The sequence below is a fragment of the Danio aesculapii genome, chromosome 7 (assembly GCF_903798145.1).
Source record: "Danio aesculapii chromosome 7, fDanAes4.1, whole genome shotgun sequence".
Classification (NCBI taxonomy): domain Eukaryota; kingdom Metazoa; phylum Chordata; class Actinopteri; order Cypriniformes; family Danionidae; genus Danio; species Danio aesculapii.
Genome location: NC_079441.1, coordinates 18,869,903 through 18,895,736, shown reverse-complemented (window position 1 = coordinate 18,895,736; position 25,834 = coordinate 18,869,903). Strand labels below are relative to the sequence as shown.

Sequence of the window (25,834 nt, the reverse complement as noted above, 5' to 3'; positions counted from 1 at the left end):
ATCTTTTGAATTAGTCAAGCTGCTGTGTTAAACCCATTATGATGTTTTTCAGTGAATATTAAATTACTGAAAGAGCTGCAGTTGATTTTGTATTTTATATGTTTTAAAAGTAACTTCAAAGTAAAGTAATTAGTAATCTGAAGATTAGTAATCTTTTTACATGAAGTAATTAGTATTGTAATCACGTTACAATTTTCCACTAGTAATCAGTAACTTGTAATCTATTCCTTTTTTAAAGTAACTTACCCAACACTGATTATTTTTTCCTTTTTTTTTTCTTTGCTCTCTTTTACCCCTTTTTATCTTTCTGCATCACTTTGTTGTTTTGCGGTACAAATGAATAAATTTGATGTTCAATATTTGCTAAATTCTGTCGCCAAACATTAAAGCATTTTGTCTTTGTTTTGTATCTTTAGGTCTGTATGTTCATTTTGAAAAATGCCAATGTGAATGCTAAGTGAACCAGTACTAAATGTATAAATTTCTTCTTTTGGTCTGGACTAAACTAACCTAGAGAGTCGATGCTAATAGCATCGTAGGTGGTACATGAATATGAAGCACAACTGCTCTTTGGACGTTCCGAGTTAGAATCCCGGCTAACAAACCGATCCTCTTTTCCTGATGTCTTCTCCCATCCTCTGAATATTGTCCTATAACAATAAAGGCAAATAAGTAAATCTTTAAACTAACCCAGAGAGCACTGATTTAAATGCTACCAGTGCAACTTATTTGTGTTTCAATGCCGATTTCAGTGCATTTGAGTATTTTTCATGAAGATTTGATAATTGTGTGTCTGTCAGGTATTGGGCTTTAATACGCGTCAGAGAAAAGCCTTCCTGAATGCCATCATGAGATGGGGGATGCCCGCTCAGGACGCCTTCTCTTCTCAGTGGCTCGTGCGGGACCTCCGCGGCAAGAGCGAGAAAGAGTTCAAGTAATGCTTTCTTTTTGGAAAACATAAAGTGATACAATAATGTATAAACTACAGCAAAGGAAACTCCAGTTTTATTCCTTCATGTTTGTTTATTCCTCTGACAGGGCGTATGTGTCGCTCTTCATGAGGCATCTCTGTGAGCCGGTGGCTGATGGTTCAGAGACGTTCGCTGATGGTGTTCCACGTGAGGGGCTCTGCAGGCAGCCGGTCCTCACACGTATAGGAGTCATGTCTCTGGTCAAGAAGAAGGTCAGTGTTGGTCTGCCATGTTTTAGAGCAGTGGTTCTCAAACTGGAGGTCGCAATCCCTGCAGGGCTCGCAGAATAATTTTAAGGGGTCGCGAGAGTGATTTAAAATTGTGTAATTTTCAGTGATTATAATATATATTTTTCAGTATTACAAGTGAAAGCTAGAACATCATAACTGTGCAGCGAATAACTCAATAGTTATCAATACAGCACACATCTGGATGTAAGAAAAATGCAACTGCAGTGATGGATAAATTTCTAATTCGCAAATCTAAAAATGTTGAGGAAACTGTGAACAGTTTGCCTGAGTCATCGGAACCGTCTACTTTGACTAAATTCATAAAGTATTTAGGACACATTCAGGCAGAATGCATCTTTGCACTTGAAACGCAGTGCTCAGGAACAGTTTAAAACAGTTGACATGTCAACTTGCTGCAGTAAACAAACCCCGCAACGCTTGCCCGCCTTCACGCTCTTCTTATTGGCCCACTGCTGTAGACCTGAATGTGAATGGATTGGTTAAAATCAGCTGTCAATCACTAAGTCAACGCCTACTGCATTCAGATGACAGGGAGAGCTGAGCTACAACTGCAAAAATGTAAAGCGCTGAAGATGAGAATGAAAACAACACTGACAGATTTAGTTTTAGAAACCACCTAAAGATACAAATAATGGCACATCTGATTACTGATCATGGGGTGAATGTTAATCCACCATCTACATTCATTTAATCGTCAAGATGCTGTCAGTCGTGCAAGTGGCAGCTAAATGTAAAATTTAACACCACGTACACCATCACAAAAGGGCTTGCACTGACTAAGATTAAACTAATATTGCAGCTCATGAAAAGACCGGTATTGCTATTAAAATGACGTATGCAAATAATAAGGTTTATGTCATAAGCATCTGTGCAATATCAGACACCACCCGTGAGAACACAGCTCAGTTATCATTAACAGATCCATTCATGTTAAGTAGTGCGTGTAGGGTCGATGAGCGATCCGTGTATCTTTTGGTCACTCAATTATGTTATAAAAATTAATTTTCTTGTGATAACGGGATTTCATTGAGACATATTTTCCTCACGCATGCATATATATATTTTTTGCTTGTTAGTATTGATTAGTGTTGATTTCAAATGCAATAAATCTGTTTATAAAATCTGTGCTCATAACTGGTGGGTGCAACTAAATTTTGGCTGGTGCGCCTACATTTTTAAAGTTAGGAGCACCAGTGCTACCGACCAAAAATTTTAATTTCAAGCCCTGTAATGTATAGTAAATATAGTTAAAATATTGTGATCAGCTTAAAAAAAGTTTTTATTGTTTGTATATGCTTTGGTAGTAGGGGGTCGCGAGTTCTTGATGATCTTACATTGGGGGTCGCTGGCTTAAATGTTTGAGAACCACTGTTTTAGAGAGTCAATCCAAAGCATTTCTTCAAATCACTTCTTCAAAGTTTTATCAAATCACTTAATTAAAAATGTATTATACACATAGGCACTAAATAGACACTGTTTTTTAAAATGTACACTATATATTGTATAACTGCAGGTAACTATTTATATATACTGATTTTGATTGTGATATAATGATGTGCACCTTTTGCAAAGCTGCTTTGGAATGATAACTATTGTGAAAATCACTGTACAAATAAATTTGAAATGCATTTTTTGATGTTGATGCCTGTTATGCTTGTTAGACAGTTGGTAAACATCTTGAATGAGTTTAAAGCACTGCTGCTACAGCCATACAGATTCACACAGACATGACTGACTGTTGCGTCATGTCTCATACTACGTCCTGTTTTAATGATTAAAATATTCAAACTTTGTAAAAAGATGTTATGAGAATTCTTTCCTTTCACTCGTGCTTCACTTTTTGTGCTAATCAATGTGTTATTTGTGACCATTGATCACAAAACCAGACGTAAGTGTCATTTTTTGGGAATTGATCTGAAAGCTGAATAAATAATCTTTTTATTGATGAGTGGTTTGTTAGGACAGGACAATATTTAGCTTAGATACAACTACTGAAAATCTGGAATCTGAGGATGCATAAAAAAACTATAAAACTTTGTGAAATCGCCTTTAAAGTTGTCCAATTCATTTTCTATTGATATATATATATATAGAATTTACTAAATATTTTACTAAATCTTTATCTAATATTCTAATGATTTTTAGCATAAAAGAAAAGTAAATAATTTTGAAATAAAATGTAATTTTTGGTTATTGCCCAAAAGTATTCCCATGCAATATAAGGCCTCATTCACACAGAACATGTCTCTGCTTTTGAAAACAACAAAAAAAGTTTTAAAAAAGCACGATGCGAGGTCCATGTGATGGGATATTATGAATGTGATGTAACAACGACAATAACCAACTCAAAATGGGAAAATAATATGTTATGATAAGCACTTGAAGACACATCATATAACTCAGGATATCTGGACAAAGCCACAATGAGTGCCGCTTCCGCCATGATATAATGGTAAATAAAATAGTTGTCATGCCAACTTTTTACTACAGCTTAAACAGAAGCTTGCAATGGTTGCCTCGCCTCTGAGCTCTTCTGATTGGTACACTGCTTTTGGACTTGACCGTGATAAGATGCGCTGCATGTGAAAGTTGAAGATCTTTCAACTTGACACAGAGACTAAAAAACGTGGCACTTACATGTGGAGCACTTCAAAAGATGCAAGCATAATGGTCAAACACGTCTGTCAAGCGCATATTTATATTGAAAAACAGTAGAAAAGTAGCACACTGGAACATTCTGTGTGACGGTCACCTAATGCTGTGTTCACACCAGATGCGGCACATGCGAATGAATAGCTTGTGACGTGTGAACATTTTTGGTTTTCTGCATTCGCTATTAAATTTGCTTAATTCGTGCATCAAATTACCTTCACAATAGACGCAGATTCGCGTCATTGGCGGGCTTCTGTCTGTCTGGTGACCCTAGCTTTTTGGTTAAATGGCTAACATGCATTTTACTGAGAGAATAGCTGTGCTGTATGTGCTTTAGGAAGGCTGAAAAACATAGATTCGTTCAGAGCTGTGTCTAAGTCCACTAGGTCCTTTCAGAGGTGCACCCAGTTCTGTGAGTTCATCAACCCCTCCAGAAACTATACCTGGATGGTGAAGGCTTTCGGCGGTGCTTCTGACTGTGCCAGTTTGATGACCTGTTGTCCGTTGTCGACAAGAGGTGTCCCTGGGACACCAACAACTGGCACGACGTTATACTCACTCCCCTACAAGAGCAAGCTCATGATTGGTTAACACGGCGCAAATGTCTGCTGAAGTTCAGATTTCCCAACTCAAGTCAATGCAAATCACTTGCTACTGATGCTTCATCCGCGTCTGATGTGAACGCAGCATAAGACAGGTGTTGTGATCCAGGGTCACATTTGAATTTAACAGCCCCTAAAAACCTAGCAAAATACATACAGGTACAATTATTACAACTTTTAGTCAGCTAGTCATATGGAGATTTTCCTATTCCTTCAATTAATGTTTCACAACAATGAAGATAAGCATATAAAATGTAAGCTACTTTATCCTTCAGTTTTTCTGATTGTGAACTGTAGTGAAGAGGCGGATGGGCATTATGTTGTGTGCAGGTGCAAGAGTTTGAACACATCAATGGGAAATGGAGCATGCCTGAGCTGAAGCCAGAGATCACCGTGGACTCCAAGAAATCCTCAAGAGCCTCTTCACCTGCCATCAAGACAGACACTCCTACACCTGAGCTGAGCTGCAACAACACACCCTGCACCTCCAAACCAGGTACAAGCCCACCCAAAACCCTCACACACAAAGATTTTCTAGCAAACAAAGACTTTATCTGCTGTATCTGTTCCCATAGCCACTCCCTCTCCACCTGACAAGACGGAGAAGATCGCAAAAGAGGCGGAGAAAGATGAGGCAGAGTCCCTGACAGAAGCAGAGAGAGAGCGAGAGAAGGAAAAAGCGAAAGAAGGAAAGGAGGGAGAGAGTGTGGAGAGCACAGAACATGCAGAAGTAAGTGTGTGTTGGTATGTGTGTACTGGTTTTGATGGTTTACGAGGACATATTTGTGTAATGACATGGGTTTGACCTAGGTATTACAATGAGGAGGCGGATTATGAGGACATGTGTTGTGTCCTCATAATTCAAAACTGTTAAAAATACTTAGCGGGGTATTTTATTATTTAAAAATTGAGTTTAGGGGTAGTGTTAGAGCAGGGGTGTCTGTTCTAGAAGGATCGCAGCCCTGCACAGTTTAGTTCCAACACTGCTTCAACACACTTACCTGTCGGTCTCAAACAAGCCTGAAGGTCTCAATTAGTTGGATCCATTGTGTTTGATTAGGGTTGGAACTAAACTATGCAGGCCCAAGAGCTGTGGCCCTCCAAGAATTGAGTTTGACACATGCGTGTTAGAGGAAGGCTATATAATAAGCATTGTTTACAGTATAAAATACATAACACCAATGGCATTTTTAATAGATTTATTTTGTCTTTATATTAACCAAGCAAAATTTTCTATCCATGAATCCAACAATAGCCTCAATCCCACCTCTTACAAAAGAACTGACTGCTATTTTACACTTTAAGATAGCGTATTTTTATTATTTCTTACCTCATGGGGACTGGTGGCCTGACCTCAATATGTCAAACAATTCAGGTTTTACTACAGTATCATTGTGCGGACAAACAGTACATGATAAACCACTACACTCATGGACAGACATTTTATGATGGTTTGTGAGGACTCTCCTTTGGTCAGTTAAAACTGCGTATTATCTCACCTTCCTCTTACCCTACCGCTAAACTCAACCTATGATCACTTGTGGAAAATTTTGAACATTAAAAGACTCTGTTAAGTATGATTTTTAACAAAATTGAATTATGAGGACACGATGCATGTCCTCATAAACCACCGCCACATTCTATAAATTTAGAATATGCATAATGCAGTAATACCAGTAATGTGATGTTTTAAAATAGCAGATTTAATGTATTTTTAAACTATATATATTTTAGCTGCCATTACTTTGTGCTCATGAAATATTTCTTATAATTATCAATGCTGAACACAGTTACTTGCATTTGTTTGAAACAGATTTTTGTTTTGTAACAGAGTAAACATTTTTATTGATTCCATTTCATCTCTTTTTATTCATCTTTACCAAATCAAAGTATTCATTTCTTAAACTCATACTGACCCCGAAGTTTGGAATGATTGTCTATAAATGTGGAAAAATCAAAGTGAATCTTCTCAATGCCAGTGCAGGATATTTTTTGTTGTTCAAATACACAGATCACTTCCTAAGCAACAACATTTGACATTGATCAGACTTGATAACAACTGCTTTTCATTGTACCAAAAGGAGATATTTCATTCAACAATTATTTTAATATCTTGTGCATGCAATGGAGGTTTGTGGGCACCATAATGATTACCAACATTCTTCAAAAATATGTAAAAATGACATTGTTTTTATTATTTCTTAATGTAATTTACTGCTGAAAAACAGATTGCCCTAATCCATATAGCCTGGTGGAAAACTAATGGCCCAAATCTCCAATAATCTTTGATAATAGGACTGTTTCAGCCCAACAGACAGCACTTATGGTGATTTTCATCTCAGTTTGAGCAAAAATCTAATGTAAAACAGCTCTGTTCAATAATGTCTGAAAAAGCAGGAAGCAAACAGACCCAAACCCTGCATTACAGACTGTCTTTAGCTCAACATCTGCTATAATGTAATGAAACCAACATCTGTTACAATATAATGAAATAAATAAGATGTATTTGTTGCTTGTAACAAAATTGTTTTATCAGGCTACAGCTTTTATATAATTGTTTAAAGAAGTGTTTGTTTACAATAATGTCATCATGTAAATATATTGTACTGTATGTGACACTCAAAGCAAACGTTTCTTTCTTTTCTTCCAGACTTCCGCCACAGTGAATGAGGGCGAGAAAGATCCGGTAACCAGTGAAAAATCTCAGACATCTGAAAGTCCAGCAGCAGCTTCTGATGACTCAAAAACGAAAGAAAATCCTGACATCCCTCAGTCATCACCAAAAGAAAAGGGCGAGAAAGAGAAACAAGAGGAGCAGGAGGGGAATGAAAAAGAGGCCTCTACAGAGAAACTATCTGATTCTCCGTCTGTTAAAGAAGAGAGCAAAGGTAACAAATGATGAAATCTGGTCACCTGTAATTTGTCTTTCAGTTTATTGTGATCTGACTGTTGTCTGTCATCGCAGAGGTTCTGAAAGGTGACAAAAAAGAGAAGGCTGGAGAAGAGAAGGAGAAAACTGAAGCATCCTCTCCTCCCTTAGAAACGACAGAGAAGAAGGACAAATTAGAGCAGTTGTCTGAGGTCAAAAAAGGTGAGATTTCTTTGTATTTTATATATTACATACTTTATATAGGAGAATAAAAAAAACAGTGGAGTTAAAACTTGCCCATTTTTAAGAAGGGGGACCGGAGGATGTGCTCCAACTATAGGGGATCACACTCCTTAACCTCCCTGGGAAAGTCTGTTCCCACCTCCATCATCTCTACCAATCACAGCTCTTGTGCTTCACGTCATTGCAACATGCCATCAAATATTTGAGGGGTTTACATCATAGTTCACATCACAACAAATACTATATAACTGTCAAAAATACATAAAAGAAAGAGAAATATTAAAGAATAAAATTAGGAATTCAGAATAATAATATCTTAATAAATTACTTAAAGGAAACATTGGTTTATTTAACAGAGTATAATTTGTATGTCCCTGGGAAAATCTATGCCAGGGTACTGGAGAGGAGGATCCGGCCGATGATTGAACCTAGGATTAAGGAGGAACAATGCGGTTTTTATCCAGGCCGTGGTACACTGGACCAGCTCAATACCCTCACCAGGGTGCTTGAGGGTTCATGGGAGTATGCCCAACCCGTCCACATGTGTTTTGTGGACTTGGAAAAGGCATTCGACCTTGTCCCTCGTGGCATTCTGTGGAGGGTGCTCTGGGAGTATGGGGTCAGAGGCGCTCTGTTTAGGGCTGTATGAACAGAGTAGGACTTTGGTTCGCATTGCCGGAAATAAGTCAGATTTGTTTCTAGTGCATGTTGGACTGTTGCAGGGCTGCCCTTTGTCACCAATTCTGTTCAGAATTTTTATGGCCAAAATTTCCATCTGCAGCATTGGGCTGGAGGGAGTCCGGTTCGGGCACCACACAGTTTAATCTCTGTTATTTGCAGATGATGTTATTCTATTGGTTTCATCGAACATTGACCTTCAGCACGCACTGGGGAGGTTTGCTGCCGAGTGTGACGCAGCTGGGATGAGAATTAGCACCTCCAAGGCCACGGTGCTCCACCGGAAAAAGGTGGTTTGCATTCTCCAGGTTGGAGGAAAGTCCTTACACCAGGTGGAGGAGTTCAAGTGTCTTGGAGTTTTGTTCACAAGTGAGGGAAGGATGGAACGTGAGATTGGCAGGTGGATTGGTGCAGTGACAGCAGTAATGCGGTCAATGTACCAGTCTGTTCTGGTAAATAAAGAGCTGAGCCGAAAGGCAACCTGTCGATTTACCAGTCAATGTAGGTTCCTACTGTCCTACTGTACTGGTCATGACTGAAAGGACAAGATCTCGGATACAAGCGGCCAAAATGAGTTTCCTTCTAAGGGTGGAAGGACGCACCCTTATTGATAGGGTGAGGAGCTATGTCACCCGAAAGGAGCTCGGAGTGGAGCCGCTGCTCCTCCACAAAAAGAGAAGTCAGCTGAGGTGGCTCTGGCATTTGTTTCGGATGCTTCCTGGATGCCTACCTAGGGAGGTGTTCCAAGCATGTCCCATTGGGAGGAAGCCTCGGGGAAGACCTAGGACATGCCGGAGTGACTTTGTCTCTCGGCTGGCCTGGGAATGCCTTGGGATCCCCCGGAGGAGCTGGTGGAAATGTCTGGGGAGAGGGAAGTCTGGGGTTCTCTCCTAAGACTGCTGCCCTCGTGACCCGGATCCGGAAAAGCGATTGAAAATGATTGAATGAATAAATTAATGAGTTAACTTGTTTGTACAATAACACTCAATGGTGCAATGGAAGTTACATTAAAACCGGATTTATACTTCTGCATTGAGTGATTGGCGTACCACATGGCACATAGTTTGCACGTAGCCCACACTGTTGTAAACATTTATACTTCTGCGTCCTGCCTGTGCTGCTCTGACAATAACACTTCCAAACTCTAGTAGGCAGTGGGGCTTCTATGGTTCACTGTGTTGAGTTTCTTTGCTGGTGTTTTGGGTTTACGACACAAATGTGTGCTGTAGAAATAGCATAAATTCACACTCATTCAAGGAAGAAAGAGGCAGGAACCAGCAGACTTTCAACATCTTTAATCATCAAGAAACACAAAACAAGTCCATCTATCTTGAGTTTTTTTATAATTATTTTTTAGGGATTTTCACGTTTAAAGGACAGTGAAGATTAGCCACATAGCCCTCACCATAGCTGATGCTGACACAAACCTCTTGAAAAATGTAACTACATGTCGCAACGACGCATAGCGCAAGCTCTGTTATTGGTTGGCTTGGTAGCGCTGATTAGTGTGGGCGGTGCTGATAGCTGCAAACCCGATGGAGCGAGTGATTCCAAGTGTCGAGTCCTGTGAACAAGCTCCAGATGGAAACTTTTGTTTTGTGTTTACCTTATGATTAAAGTTGTTGCAAGTCCGCCAGTTCCCGCCTCTGAATAAGCGAGTTTTAGCTACTTGTACATTAAGGTAGCGTTAAGAAAAAAACAAAACACCTGCGAAGAAACTTGACACAGAGGAACATAAAAACCTACTGCCAGCTAGCATTTCGAAAGTGTTATTGCAGAGCAACACAAACAGCATGCAGAAGTATAAATGCATGGCTACACACAAGACAGGCGCTGTGGGTCATGCAAATCACTCAACGCAGAAGCATAAATCAGCCTTTACAGACAGGAAAGTGTGGGGAGCAGAAATAGGTGTAGGGTTGGCAGAGGACCTCAAGCCAGGAATCAAACTTGGGTGGCTGCAAGTACTCCGGTGTTATGTGTCGACGCACCAACCACTAGGCTGTTGGTGCCAACTTGAGTTACTTTTTAAAACCCTCTGGCCAGCGACCTCACTCCTCCCACCTCCATCATCTCTACCAATCACAGCTCTTGTGCTCCACATCATTGCAAAATGCCATCAAATTTTTGAGGGGTTCACTTCATGGTTCGCATCACTACAAATACTATATAACTGTCAAAAATACATCAAAGACAGAAAAATTTAGGAATAAAATTAGGAAATTAAAATAATTATCTATTGAAAATTAAATAATTATCTATCTATCCATCCATCCATCAAATACTATATAACTGTTAAAAATAAATCAAAGAAAGAGAAAAATCAAAGAATAAAATTAGAAAATAAAATAATTATCTATTGGAAATTAAATCCTATCTATCTATCTATCTATCTATCTATCTATCTATCTATCTATCTATCTGTCTGTCTGTCTGTCTGTCTGTCTGTCTGTCTGTCTGTCTGTCTGTCTGTCTGTCTGTCTGTCTGTCTGTCTGTCTGTCTGTCTGTCTGTCTGTCTGTCTGTCTGTCTGTCTGTCCATTTATCCATCCATGCATCCATCAAATACTATTTAACTGTCAAAAATACATCAAAGAAAGAGAAAAATGTAAAAATAAAATTAGGAAAATATCTATCCATCCATCCATCCATCCATCCATCCATCCATCCATCCATCCATCCATCCATCCATCCATCCATCGAATACTATATAACTGTCAAAAATACATCTCAAACCCTGCATTACAGACTTTAGGAATTAAAGAAATACTTAACAGTCAGAAAAATAATAGCTAAATAAATTAATTGAAGAAAACTGGAGTATAATTTGTATGTTTTTATTTATTTTTCTAAAAAGTTTTGATGGGACATTTGACAGTTGATTTAATCCCACACTCCAGTACAGTAGGTAGCGGTAATGCACCTTTTTGTTGAATGCTGACTGACAAGAAGTAGAATGGTCCACATCAGAGTATGGCGAAGAGTATGGCTGCATCCGAAATTGCCTACTGCTCAGCAGATTTACTACTTGACCGTTCTATATGGTATGAATGTGAATAGTATGAATGTAACTCGGATGTACAACATCTGCCCTTTTGTCATGATCACGTGATCTATCTGCGTCAGTTGTGTTGCTTCACTCTCATTGATGAATTCTCTTGCGGTGCATCATGGGATATCGAAGCAGCCATCCGATGCGCACTTTAGAATCTTGCTGGAAGCAGTGGGTCATCCGGGTACTTCTCGCATACTGATTTTCGAATTCAATGAATTCGGACATACTACTCGGCTCGCATACTGTTTTAGTGTACTATATAGTATGGAAGTATATGATTTCAGACACAGCCTGAGTGATTGTGCGAAGGCACTACTGGACCATCTCAACGCAGAAGTATAAATTGCCCTCAAGACTACAGGTTGTTTTCTGTGAGGAGTAAATTACTGTAAACATGATGTAAACATGCTTTTCTTTTTCCATCGGGTCACAGAAGAGGTGAAGGGTGAAAGGGATGCTGGGAAGGAGGTCAGAGTGCAGAGGGAGGAGGTGCCCAAAGCTATCAGCAGACCAGCAGAGCGTCCACGGTTCATGTTCAACATTGCAGATGGGGGATTCACAGGTAAACTCAATCACTGGTTAAAGCTGCTGTGTGACTTTTGTTTGTGTTGCACTACTTACAATATTAAAGCCGTCTTGCCTCTTGTACTATTTCAAATATTTGTGCCAATAACAAACATGATGACTAAACAAAAACTAAACTGAAGCAGCCAACTGATTTAATGTATTTTTCTGTTTGTTTTCTAGCCAAAGTATACCTTGAAATATATATTACATATTTTAAGATATTTAGTTTAAGGGTGCTTTGACTTTTGTTTCGAATCTTGGTGCGTTTCCCCAGTTAGTGCGTTTGGTTTGGCATATGTGAATCCAGCAATCGCGCTCGGATCCGTGCCAAAACAATCAGCCGAGATCGCCTGAATGAGGTGGTCTCGGCTCGATTGAACTCTGGAGCGGATCGATTGTAGTGAGAAAGCAAAACGATCCAAGCCTAGCGATATCACAGTGTATTATGGATATGTAATAGCATAAATATGGCTATATGTAGAGAGAATTAAGAGTAGGGCAGAATGTCAGTCCTACTGGTAAATATGTGTTTCATGTCAAATACGAAAGTGAAAGCATGCTGCAATATTAATGAGAGATGTTAATCTGTTATTTATATAATGTAAAGCCTATAATGTATAATTCTAGCCAAGGGCTATGTATGAGAAAGTCTTACCTCTGATTTATATCTGGTGAAGATGTCTGTGGGTGTCACCATTCAAAATTAAAGCACAGATTTTCGCTTATTATGTCTTATTGCTCATCGTCATAAATTAAAATAAGGACGCATAACAGCTGAGCAGGACTCTGAAAAAAAACCCTGAAACTCTGACCAATGTGATGAGAGTTTACTCGCATGTGACTTGTTTTAGCTATTTTGGTCCGTTTAGAAACTTTGACATTGGAAAGCGAACCGCACCACGTACAAAGTGCTACATTGTAACAATTTTAATCCCTGTTTCGGAATAAAACATATGTGAAAACACCCTAGGTCTTTAAAATATATAAGAAAACATACTTAAAGTAGACTAAATTATCTATCCATCCATTCATCCATCCATCCATCCATCCATCCATCATCTATCTAGGGTCACAGAATACGATACAATTTCACTGCCCAGTGCGGCTCACGGCTGCCCGTCACTCTGAGAAAAAAACACACATGCAAATCATTCTTTGGCTCTCAAACGATCGCTCTGTGCAACAAACAACAATATTTACTACAAACAACTTTATTACTTGTGATTTACAGCATATGCAGGTTCTGTTCACTAAAGTAGGCGTGATTGGTGTGCACGCGCACGTTCATTTTACATAATTACATTTAGACAGAAACAACATTTCTGTGTGAATTATACCTTATTAATACAGTATGTGACACTTTTTACGCTATTTGAAGGTGACCATGTTGCTGTGAAGACTTGTGCGGCCACCCTTACGCTTCTCTCCTGACCCTAAAAATATAATTGGCTGAATCGTAGAAAAGCTGAATTAAGATCGTGTGTAGGGTCGAATCGAGATCGAGATCTTTTTTCGATTTATTGTGCAGCCCTACTTGCATTTATAAATTTTTTTAAGATAAGTGGTTTTAAACAATTTCTTTGGGCTGAATTTACAGTTTTTCTCAGTCGCTTTGGAACAATTCTCAGATCAGAATTGAAATTTGCAAAACAGTAAGTGTGTGGATAAGACAGTCAAAGTACGTAGTCATGTTGTCAATAAAACAGTGTACTTTCCAGGGCTGTTCTAATGTTAACTCTGGCTAATTCTTTTGCTGTTTGTACTGTAATTTGTTGACAGATCATGTCCTTGTGATACAGCAAGGATAAGGCAGCACTGCATAGCACAAAGAAAAAAACAAAACAAGAGTAGAAATGTGAACATAGGTCGATCTCCTTTGAGATGCACCATTAGAAAAAGTCAAGATTCACCCGTGAGAAATTTACCAATTGTAGACAGATTTAGATGTATAGAAAAATGCATTATGACAAACTATTATGACAATTTGTTCAGCCATTTTGCATGTAAAGACTAGCGCCATGAACAAACCATCAAATGTTGTGGAGGTTTTGACTATTCAACAGAGACTAAAATAATACATTTTGATCAACATGAGATAAGCGATTGATAATGTAGGAAACATCAGAGAATTGCACATAATCATTTGCATCGATGTACAAAAGCATTTGTAACCTGTTCAAAGGAATAAGAAACTGCTTTTTTGATGTGCACAAGTGACACAATGATGTGAAGATTGAACAGGGACTTTTGAGAATTTCAATTGTGATCTGAGAAATGGACCAAAGTGACTGAGAAAAACTGTAAACAAAGAAAGTAAGTTGAACAATACTAAATTTAATTTCTTTGTGTAAATTCAACACATATAAATTGTTTGCAACAATGTTGCAGACATCATTTTCAGTTCAAGTTTACAAAGAATAATTAATATCCAGTTTTTTAATAGCTAATAGCACTAAAAATAGCACCCTGCAGAAGAATGTTTATGTTTAGTACCTTCATCACTTAGTATAGTATAAATTCTGATGCTGTCAATCTGCTGAGCATCTCACTCATTCCTACATCTACACCTGAAGCCATGTTTGCCCTTAAATCAAAACATGCCAGGTCATTGTGCCAGCGTTTTGTAAATCCGATCACTCGTGTAATGTGAGGTATGTCCTGTTATGATAAAGTGCAATGGAGCAGAGTGTTTAGTCGAGGGAACATGACTCTGAATGTCTCTGAGCTTCTGTTGAGCGGTTTTACCAGGAACAGCAAGCAGTGATTTCGTCTGTCAGTGGTTTACAAATGCTTCCCTTAGATTAGTTTCCATCGTTTCACCATTGATTATTTCCTAAAATGACTCGTGTTGAAATGTGAAAGCCTATGATTTCATGCATTCTGCTTATATTCATGGTCAAATCTGCATGTAAATGTCAGCTTGCGTGTTTATGCTTTGCGTGCAGATAATGTAGGAGTGCATGCATCAGTGTTTCTCAGCGAGTCTAATACTATGAATAATTGACCTGTGGTAAGGGTGGATACTTCAATGGGAGTACTGGGAATATAAAGGGAGAGTTCAGGAGTAGGAGTGCCATTACTATTCTGCAATGTGTTTTGAATATGAGTGTAATGACCAACACTGAATCATCCTTCTCTCTAAAGTATAATTTGTCACCTACTAATGTAACTTATTTTGTTTCTTTTATTTCTAAGCAGCGATTAACTAAACCACAGTTCCCATTGTAAATATATATAACTGTAAATAATAATTTATTATTACTATTTTTACATATATATATATATATATATATATATATATATATATATATATATATATATATATATATATATATATATATATATATATATGTATACAAATATGAATATATGAGCAATACCACACTCATAGCAGTGCGATGTGGCCAAGTGCCTTAGTGTCCCACCAGTTACGATATATATATCAACATCGCACTGCTACAAGTGTGATATTGCATCTATACAACAGTTCGATGACACGCTGTTTTTCTCTTAGGGCTTATTATGCAGTCTCTGTCGTCATCTTGTGGGTGAACATCATCAACCATCTTTGCTCAAAGACAGCTGACGTGCTGTCTCTCAAAAATGATAAATATTTAAAATAGGCACTATGTTTATAAATAAACTGCATAGCTGCAATCTAAACAACTACATTCTCACCTAAAAAAAACTCACAAGTACATTATGTTGTCCAGCAGCAGTAATATTTGTCAAACTGTAGAGTGTCCTCTGCTTATTTCTGTATCTGGGCGGAGTAATACATAATGGTGAAGGGTTAAAAGGCTGGACGAGTGCTGTTATTTGCAGAATATCACACGGCTATCAGCCAATCAGATTTAAGAACCAGAACCACGGTGGTGCAGTGGGTAGCACTGTCCCCTTGCAGCAAGAAGGTTGATGGTACACAGGAAGGGCATCCACTGTGTAAAACATATGCTGGATAAGTTGGCAGTTCTGTGGTGACTCCTGATTAATTAGGGACTAAGCTGAAAAGAAAATGAATGAATATATATATATATATATATATATATATATATATATATATATATATATATATATATATATATATTAGCCCTCCTGTTATATTTGAATTCTTTGATATTTTAATAATTTAGTAAATAATATTTTACTAGATACTTTTATGATGCTAGTATTCAGATTAAAGTGACATTTAAAGGCTAAACTAGGTTAATTAGTTCAACTAGGCAAGTTAGGGTAATTAGGCAAATCATTGTATTACAATGGTTTGTTCTGTAGACAATCAGAGTACAGAAGTTTAAGGGAGGTAATAATATTGACCTTAAAATGTTTTTTTTTTTTTTTTATTAAAACATAACAAACAAAAAATTTAAATAAAAATGAAAATAAAAATACTGAAAATAAAATAAATAAGACTTTTTCCAGAAGAAATATATTAGGAAATACTGTGAAAATTATTTTAGTTAGTTAAATATCACTTAATATTTGAAATAAAAAGAATAAATATTGCACAGTAGGGCTATTAATTCTGCCCTTAACTGTGTATGTGTATAAGGGTTGTCATGATACTGGAATTCAGTACTAAAGACCTTCACGGCTAATCACAGTCATATCTGTTGAGCAGTGTTTAAGAACGTGCTCAACAGCGCTCATATGTTAGTGGGAAATGGACGTTTTTAAAATTTCAGTATCGATTGGTACCGAATTCCAGTATCGTGACAACCCTAGTGTGTATGTACACAGTGCTCAGCATAATTGAGCAACCCCATTTTGAAAATGAATATTTTTCTCCATTTCTCTGTGAATATATGCAATGTATTTTGGTGCATTTAAACAAAACAGATTTATTGAACAGATATATTTATTAAAATAATATTTTATTCATCAAACATATTTAGAAATTGAAAGATAATACAATTAAATTCAAGCAAAATATTAAATTTTTTTTTTACAAATTTCAACTAAATTAGAATTTGTATTGAATATTTTTCTATAACATAAATTTGGGTGTACTAGTATATGCTGAGCACTGTAAATATATATATTTTTTGGATATGCATTCGGATCAACACTCAAAGGGTGCTTTCACACTAGCACTTTTGGTCCGCACCAGGGTTCGTTTGGCATCAGAGTACGGATTGTTTAGCTAGTGTGAACGTGTCTTCTGAACTCCTGCGCACCCGTGAACCTTACCTGAGTCCGCCTGGAAGAGGTGGTCTGGGGTACGATTCATGCGAACTCTGGTCCGGTTCACCTCTGGTATGAATGCAATCGTTCTGAATGTTTGTATATAAAATTTTTGAGGCAGATAGACATAAGTCGCTTTCTGTATGTCCAAAATCAAAAGATTCAGTAAAAGCAGAACGACCATGCTGTGTGTACGCTTTTCCATTTTGGTGCTTTGCTTTTATGACGTCAACTATCAACAGCCGTAAACAAAACAGCAGCTCAATGACGCAAGCGTACTGGGGTTCAGGAGGAAAAAAGACAGTGTGAACACAAACCAACCCAGAAGGTGGCAAGGGGGGACAATCGAACTTGGGTACGGTCCAGGCAATTGAACCAAGTGTGAAAGCACCCAAAGTTAAAAACAAGAACATCAAAATTCCAGTTTTACTATATATAATGTTTCAAGAGTTCCCACTTAGATATGCTTGGCGTATAAAGCAGGTTTGGCATGCTGTCCCGGGAGAGAACCCTGAGCTCGGAGATATTTGAGCCCAGGGCTCCCGCCCGGTCGATAAGCATATCAGGAGATCCGAGATCAGGTAGGTCTCGAGAGCTCCCCCTTTAGAAAAAGGAGGAAAAGGAGGAGATGGGGTGGAAGGAGGGATTCTTCCAAATGAAGATAGAAACAGTAGGGAGAAAATGATCCATTTATAGTAAACTAGGATCACTCTGATTGGATTATTACTGATTACAGATGAGTGGCCAGACGTGCTCAATCATATCACGTGCTCCTCTCGAAATTAGTTTATGAAACTTCACTTAAATTCATCAAATACATTTTCAGCTATAAATATTGTCATTTTATTGGTTCTTAGCCATAACATGAAAATAATCATCTGTGTCAGCCATCATTTTATAAACTGTGCATTCCTGACAATACTTTTTAAATTTCTTAATATTCAAAAGCCTTCTCTTGGCTCGCCAGTGGTAAATCTCTACTCTATTATTGCTTAGATCCCCCCGCCCAAGCCCCAGTCACTATAAATAGTTCCAGTTCCCAGAAGCCAATCACTTTATAGCGTTTAATTTACAACTTTGAAGGAGAACAACTAAACATCAAGGGGTTTGTATTTAGCTTGCATAAACATTTCACCAGCGCTGATAAAACATTTCAAGCAAACACTACACATGCCGCCTGCACTCTGAACATCACCATTGTGTTTATAGCTAGATAACAGGATTTATGCACTTGCTAGCTTTGTTGTCGGAGGACTGTTGCCTGTTGTTTATTTCCCTTCAGCAGGTATAATGGGATGGTATCTGATATCTGCTGGTGTTTTTTCTCGTCTACACAGAGCTCCACACTCTCTGGCAGAATGAGGAGCGGGCAGCTATTTCATCAGGCAAGATCAACGAGATCTGGCACCGACGACACGACTTCTGGCTGCTTTCAGGAATCGTGTGGTATCCTTCGAGATAGACTGATCCTGTCACCGTGCAAACTATCCAGATCCATTAATGTATATTTATACTGCGTTTGCTGAATGAACAGTGTTTAGAGCTCAAAGCCAAGAAGAACATGGTGGTAAAATGAGATGGAGAAACGCAATAACATTCACACACAAATATGTTCATTTGATTTTCTGAATTCTACAATAAGCAAATAAGTTTTTTTTTCATTAAAAACTCAAATTATTTTATTAACAACTTCTTTTCATCTGCAGATTGTACATTTGATTTAAGTTGATTTTAATTTTGATTTAAAACATAAAGAAATGTTTATAGTGATAGTTTATTATTTATAATATAATATAATATAATATAATATAATATAATATAATATAATATAATATAATATAATATAATATAATATAATATAATATAATATAATATAATATAATATAATATAATATAATATAATATAATATAAAATGATTGTATTCATAGTTTAATATAATATAATATATTAATATTAATAGTTTACTCTAAATATTATAATTATAATAATATATTTAAAATATAATAAGGGTTCTAATAACAGATATAATTTGATCATAATATAATTACCAATATTATAATATACCATTTAATAGAATTTGTTTGATTATATTTTAATTACCGGAATTATAATTCATTTATTTATATTTTAATTACCAGAATTATAATTCAATTATTTTGATAAGAATCTAATTACCGGAAATATCAAAAATATATCCTGATAAATTTTATTTAGACCTATTTAATTATTCATTTATTCATTTTCCATCCATTTAGTCCTTTATTCATCAGGGGTCGCCACAGCGGAATGAACTGCCAACTTATCCAGCATATGATTTACACAGCGGATGCCCTTTCAGCTGCAACCCAGTACTGGAAAACATCCCACTCACATACACATTCATTTCCACACATACACTACGGCCAATTTAGTTTATTCAATTCACCTATAGCCTATATTCACCTAAATCTTTGGACTTGTGAGAGAAACCGGAGCACCCGGAGGAAACCCACGCGAACACGGGGAGAACATGCGAACTCCACACAGAAATGCCAACTGACCCAGCCGGAAGTCAAACCAGTGACTTTCTTGCTGTGAGGCAACAGTGCTAACCACTGAGCTGCCGTGTTGCCACTTTTCTTGCATATGCGTATGAAATATAATTAAAAAAACTTAAAAAAATGAAAATGCTGTCAAAAGTTATTGCTAATTCCTCAAAAGTATAACAAGTAAACACCTTGTCAAAACTGTCTGTATTTCTAAAATATTATTTACACACTGCTGGAGTATTTATTCATATTCTTTATTAACTTTTCTTTTCATGTTGTAATTTTTTTTGCCATTTTTTATTTTATTTTTTTACCTTTATTAGTTACTGGATGGGTGAAACGAACGTTTTAATTAAATTTTATATTTTACTTAATTTTTGTGATTTCGTCACTTAGGCTTATTTTATTTCAGCTGATGGCCCAGGTTTGACCCTTGACCTCTTTTAGCCATGGCTACGCACGCTGGCAGGACATTCAGAATGACCCGCAGTTTGCAATCGTAAACGAACCCTTCAAAACTCAAGCCAACAAGGGAAACTTCTTAGAGATGAAAAACAAGTTCTTGGCCAGACGATTCAAGGTATGTTGTTCATTGGAGTTCATTTGTGTTTATTTTTCATGTTACCTTTATTCTTGCATTGCAGTAGGTCAATGCTTGACATAACTTTCTTTCATTTATATCATAACGATATGCTTGTGATATGCTGCTGTTTGCATGACTCCTGATGTTTGTATGTCTACATGTTAACGCATCACAAAACTCAAAACCTGAAAATGCTGACACGGATTCTTGTGAAAGAGCCTCGTCTCTCTTTGTTTTTCCTGTTTTTTTTTCATCAGATGTTTCATATCCTTTTCTCTACATCCTCCTTTTACTGTCTTCAGCCTCCCTGCCTCTCTCTCTTTCTCTCTCTGTCTTTCTCTTCTTCTCTTACATAATTCTGAATCCGTTGAGCAACCTAAGAACCGCTGTTATTCCAGTGGAACTTCTTTTAATTGGAAGCTGGTGCTTTCTCATGCTCATAAATCACTGGAACCGTTTTTCATTCCAGACATAATTTTTTCTGTCAATTTTGTTCAATAAATTTCATATTCCTTTTTATTTGGTGGTCTATTTTCCTCCCTGTTTCTCTCTCTCTCTCTCTCTTGCTCTTTCTCTCTATTCATTTCTGCATTGCGTTTTAAATGGACTTTCAGCCTCTTCACTCTTTCTCCAATGATGCTTTTTCCATTGTCTTTTCCTTGCTTTTTTTTAAATTAGGAGTATTTTGGGGTTTAGATGATGTAATGAAAATATTATACTACTGATCAAAATGTGGAGTCATTTTTATTGTGTTACAAAGAACTAAAAAAGGACTTTATTTAGCAGAATCTTGGAGGTTTTGTATCATGCTTTCCACAAAAGCATTAATCAACACAGCCATTCGACAATGATAAATAAATACAGGGCTACAGACTTACATTTGAGAGCACTCAGATCTTCTAAAATCAGAACTTCATCCTACTTATTTAAAACACATTCCGAAAGGACCGAGTGATCATGACTGGAGAGTTTAGTAAAAGCTTTTCTTTTGGAACAAGCCCAATGGTTCGTTGAGCCAAGTTGTGCTACTTCATTCTGTTTTTGTTACGCTTGTTGTTTATTATTTTTTAAAATCGAGGACAAAGATAATTCTAGCAGTCAGGTATATTGGTTGTGGCACTAGTGCAACATCTCTAGCAAAATTTTGTGTTGCGAATGGTAGACGAGCAGACAGGGGTAGTTCCAAATGCAGCTTTATTTTAGAATGGTCATGCAGGCAGAGGTCGAAATCCAGCATATACAGTTTAGTAGACCATCCAAGAGCGTAATCCAAAAACAGACAAAAGGTTCGGGGCAGGCGGCAAAGAGTCAAAAACACAATTAACTCACAGCATTTAGTCATGAAAATGTTGCGAAAAAGATTTTTTTTTAAGAAATAAAAATGTTGCACGAGACAATTTTACTTTTCTGTTAAATGGTAGATTACTGAACAAATTATTGCTAAAATTTTAAATAAACTTTTCTTTTCTTACAATAATTGTGGTTTATTTGATGCTATAACTAGTAGTAAATAACTATACACTCTTGTTCTGCCTTTGATTGAACTGAGATGCCTAAACAGGGACTTATCACATCACATCAATGACTGTTAAAAATATTTAAGAGTACCATTACACCCCTAATGCACAAACACTTAAAACAGTCTTTGTCTATGATTTGACCTTTTTAAGCTTTAATTAATATACAGTGTTGCAGCATCTGCAAAGATATGACACTCAAATTTCAATCCAAAACGAGTGTTTCTCTAGAGAATGAGTTTTTTAAAGGGACAGTTCACCCAAAAAAATGACAATTCTGTTATCATTCAGTCAACCTCTACTTCTTCCAAACCTGTTTGAGTACCCCGGTGTGACGTTTTCTTCAACATGCACTAGCGAATCAGAGCACACTGAGCCTGCGAACCAATCAGTGCCCATTACTTATTTCTGAGGTAGGGGCTACTTTGAGCTTATTGCTGGGTTTATGACATCACAAGAACTCAAATTTACACCAAATTTACCCCACCAATGAAGTAATGTTTTCTTCAACATGGACTAGCGAATCAGAGCACACTGGGCCTGCAAACCAATCAGTGCCCATTACTTTTTCTGAGGGGGAGGGGCTACTATGAGTTTTTTTGCTGGGTTCATGACATCACAAAAACTAAAATTTACTTTACATGTGAACCAATCAATGTCCATTACTTATATCTGAGGGAGGGGCTACTATGAGCTTATTGCTGGGTTTATGACATCACAAGAACTCAAATTTACATAAACTCCAGCCCCGATGTGACCTTTTCTTCAACATGCACTGGGCTTGCGAACCCATCAGTGCCCATTACTTATTTCTGAGGGAGGTATTACTAATTTCTGACTATGAGCTATTTGCCGGGGTTATGACATCACAAAAACAAAAATTTACATAAGCCACACTCCTGATGTGATGTTTACTTCAACATGCACTATCGAATCAGAGCACACTGGGCCTGCGAACCAATCAGTGCCTATTACTTATTTCTGAGGGAGTGGCTTCACTGGACCAGGATGTCAACAGATCATTGTCGGTTTTCCATACAGCTTTACACTTGTACGATCTGTCTGTCTCTCTGTTTTGTCAGTTGTTGGAGCAGGCCCTGGTAATCGAGGAGCAGCTGCGTCGGGCTGCATACCTCAACATGACCCAGGACCCCACTCACCCGGCCATGGCCCTGAATGCCCGCTTTGCTGAGGTGGAATGTCTAGCTGAATCCCATCAGCATCTCAGCAAGGAGTCGCTCGCAGGAAACAAACCTGCCAATGCCGTCTTGCACAAGGGTGAGGAAAGCGTGCCTGTGTGATTGATCTCATAAATATCTTTATATGGAAAAGACGATGGATCAGAGGGAATGTGTTTGTGTGTAACTTAGACAAAAATTGCTGGCGTCTTTCTTGAGTGCCTGATAAAAGGCCTTGTGGATTGATCCAGCGGGACCAGAGTTCCTGCCAGCTCTGATATGGGAACAGTTCAAGAACACAAGGCACTTTTAATATGTCCTGGAGTTTTCTCAAGCGTGTTGTTTAATCTGTACCGATAAACTATTTATTGGATACCAGTTGACTTGGCTTGCCAAACTTATTTAGCCAGCAATTGCTGAGAGAACTATAGATACATTTCACGTTGACAGCCTGTATCAGCTGTATTACTTTCAGTTAGCCTTCTGAACCATGGATTGGTGTGTAAAGCTTTTATTGATGATAAAAAGGTGCCTGTTTTATACGCTTTAAAACAAGTGCTCATTTAGTATTAGATATATACTTTTATAATGTTTATTCATTTTTGGCTTTTTTTGACTGAACTTTTTATATTTTCTTTTCTCATTAGAGTTTAAGTATGCTTTTTGCACATTTCTTTTTTTATTTCTTTTCCCCCTAATGTTTCTATTTAGATTTTTTTTTCTATTTCATTTCAGTTAATTGCAAAGATAATATTTTGTAATTTGTCCTTTTTCATTTATGTAGTTTTTAATTTTTATATTCAGTTTTTTTCTAATGCTAAGTTAAATTTTAGTATTTTTTATTATTTTAATTCAAGAAAATTTGTATTAGTTTATACACTATTAGGTACAACTTACTATAACTTGGTTGGACCCCCTTTTGCCTTCAGAACTGCCTTAATCCTTTGTGGCATAGATTCAACAAGGTACTGGAAATATTCCTCAGAGATTTTGGTCCATATTGACATGATAGCATCATGCAGTTGCTGCAGATTTGTCAGCTGCACATCCATGATGCAAATCTCCCGTTCCACCACAACCCAAAGGTGCTCTATTGGATTGAGACTGGTGACTGTGGAGGCCATTTGATTACAGTGAACTCATTGTCATGTTCAAGAAACCAGTCTGAGATGATTTGTGCTTTATGACATGGTGCATTATTCTGCTGGAAGTAGCCGTCAGTAGATGGGCACACTGTGGTCATAAAGGGATGGACATGGTCAGCAACAATACTCAGGTAGACTGTGACATTGACATGATGCTCAATTGGTTCTAATGGGCCCAAAGTGTGACAAGAAAATATCCCCCACACCATTACACCACCACCAGCAGCCTGAACCATTGATACAAGGCTGGATAAATGCTTTCATGTTGTTGATGCCAAATTCTGACCCGACCATCCGAATGTCGCAGCAGAAATCGAGACCCATCAAACCAGGCAACATTTTTCCAATCTTCTATTGTCCAATTTTGGTGAGCCTGTGTGAATTGTAGCCTCAGTTTCCTGTTCCTAGCTGACAGGAGTGGCACCCGGTGTGGTCTTCTGTTGCTGTAGGCCATCCGCCTCAAGGTTCAATGTGTTGTGTGTTCAGAGATGCTCTTCTGCATACCTCGATTGTAACAAGTGATTATTTGAGTTACTGTTGCCTTTCCATCAACTCGAAGGCATTTGCGCCCACAGAACTGCCGCTCACTGAATATTTTCTCTTTTTCAGACCATTCGATGTAAACCCTAGAGATTGTTGTGCATGAAAATCCCAGTAGATCAGCATTTCTGAAATACTCAGACCAGCCCATCTGGCACCAACAACTATGCCATGTTCAAAGTCACTTAAATCCCCTTTCTTCCCCATTCTGATACTCGGTTTGAACTGCAGCACATTGTCTTGACCATGTCTGCATGCCTAAATGCATTGAGTTGCTGCCATGTGATTGGCTGATTAGAAATTTGCATTAACGAGCAGTTGGACAGGTGTATCTAATAATGTGGCCGGTGAGTGTTTAGGCTTGTGGATCATCAAAACATCTCTTTAATAAAACGGCCATTTTTTTTTCTGGAAAAATGAATCAAATTATTTTGAGGCCTACTGAATTTCAGTGGATTTGAAGAATATAATATAATATAAAAGAGTTGTAACAAAACAATGAAGAGATATATAAGTTCTTCCCGTACTCTCAGCTGTAAAAGTCAACATCAATTTAGACCTTGTTTACTCTTTTAATGAGTAAACTTAATCTTTAATTAATCTTTTATGTCTCGAGAATTATATTTGTACAAGGTTTAAAGCCCAAACAGGCCGGTGTCCTGCAGAGTTTAGTTCCAACCCCAATTAGACACACAAGCTCTTTCTTGGTATTAGGGCTGCATGATATTTAAGAAATCTGATATTGTGATGTTTTATTTTTCTTTGATAAATATTTCGATATGAATGGAATTTCAGAAGATGGTTTGAACAGCTCTATTTGACGTTTTCTGGGAAGTCTGACATTATTCAGGTACAGAAATTGAATAATCACAATGCAAAAAAAATGCTTTTCTTTCTTTGTTCTTAGACCAAGTAAAAATATTGTTTGAAGTAAGTGAAAATGAAATGTGTTTTTTGCTTGTTTTAAGAAAATTATCTGCCATTGGGGTAAGTGAATTAATCTTGTTTTCACTTTGAAATGTAGATATTTGGGCTAGAAACAAGACAAAAATTCTAAGTAAGAAATGTTTTTTGCATAAATCATATGAATTTCATACAAGTACAGTGATTAAATAAATCTCAACTATAATTCACACTGGACACTGCATATTTTTGCGGTGTGACTATTGCGGATGTGCACATTGCGTTATCGATGCTGAAATGATATATTCTGCAGCCCTACTTGGTGTAATAGAAACTTTCAGGCAGGAGTGTTGAAGGAAGTTCTCTAG

At 37.4% G+C, this 25,834-nt stretch overlaps 1 protein-coding gene across 3 annotated transcripts in view; it reads left to right on the top strand.

The window, feature by feature from the left end:
* chd3 (chromodomain helicase DNA binding protein 3) overlaps window positions 1–25,834 on the top strand; it is a 114,534-nt gene that overhangs the window by 65,346 nt on the left and 23,354 nt on the right. For all 3 annotated transcript variants that reach the window (XM_056461216.1, XM_056461215.1, XM_056461217.1), the window contains exons 28-37: window positions 801–934; window positions 1,039–1,183; window positions 4,807–4,972; window positions 5,052–5,206; window positions 7,127–7,364; window positions 7,442–7,567; window positions 11,754–11,882; window positions 18,409–18,517; window positions 20,048–20,180; window positions 22,783–22,978. In XM_056461216.1, coding sequence (XP_056317191.1) covers window positions 801–934; window positions 1,039–1,183; window positions 4,807–4,972; window positions 5,052–5,206; window positions 7,127–7,364; window positions 7,442–7,567; window positions 11,754–11,882; window positions 18,409–18,517; window positions 20,048–20,180; window positions 22,783–22,978 — 1,531 coding nt within the window. The remainder of the gene's footprint in view (window positions 1–800; window positions 935–1,038; window positions 1,184–4,806; window positions 4,973–5,051; window positions 5,207–7,126; window positions 7,365–7,441; window positions 7,568–11,753; window positions 11,883–18,408; window positions 18,518–20,047; window positions 20,181–22,782; window positions 22,979–25,834) is intronic.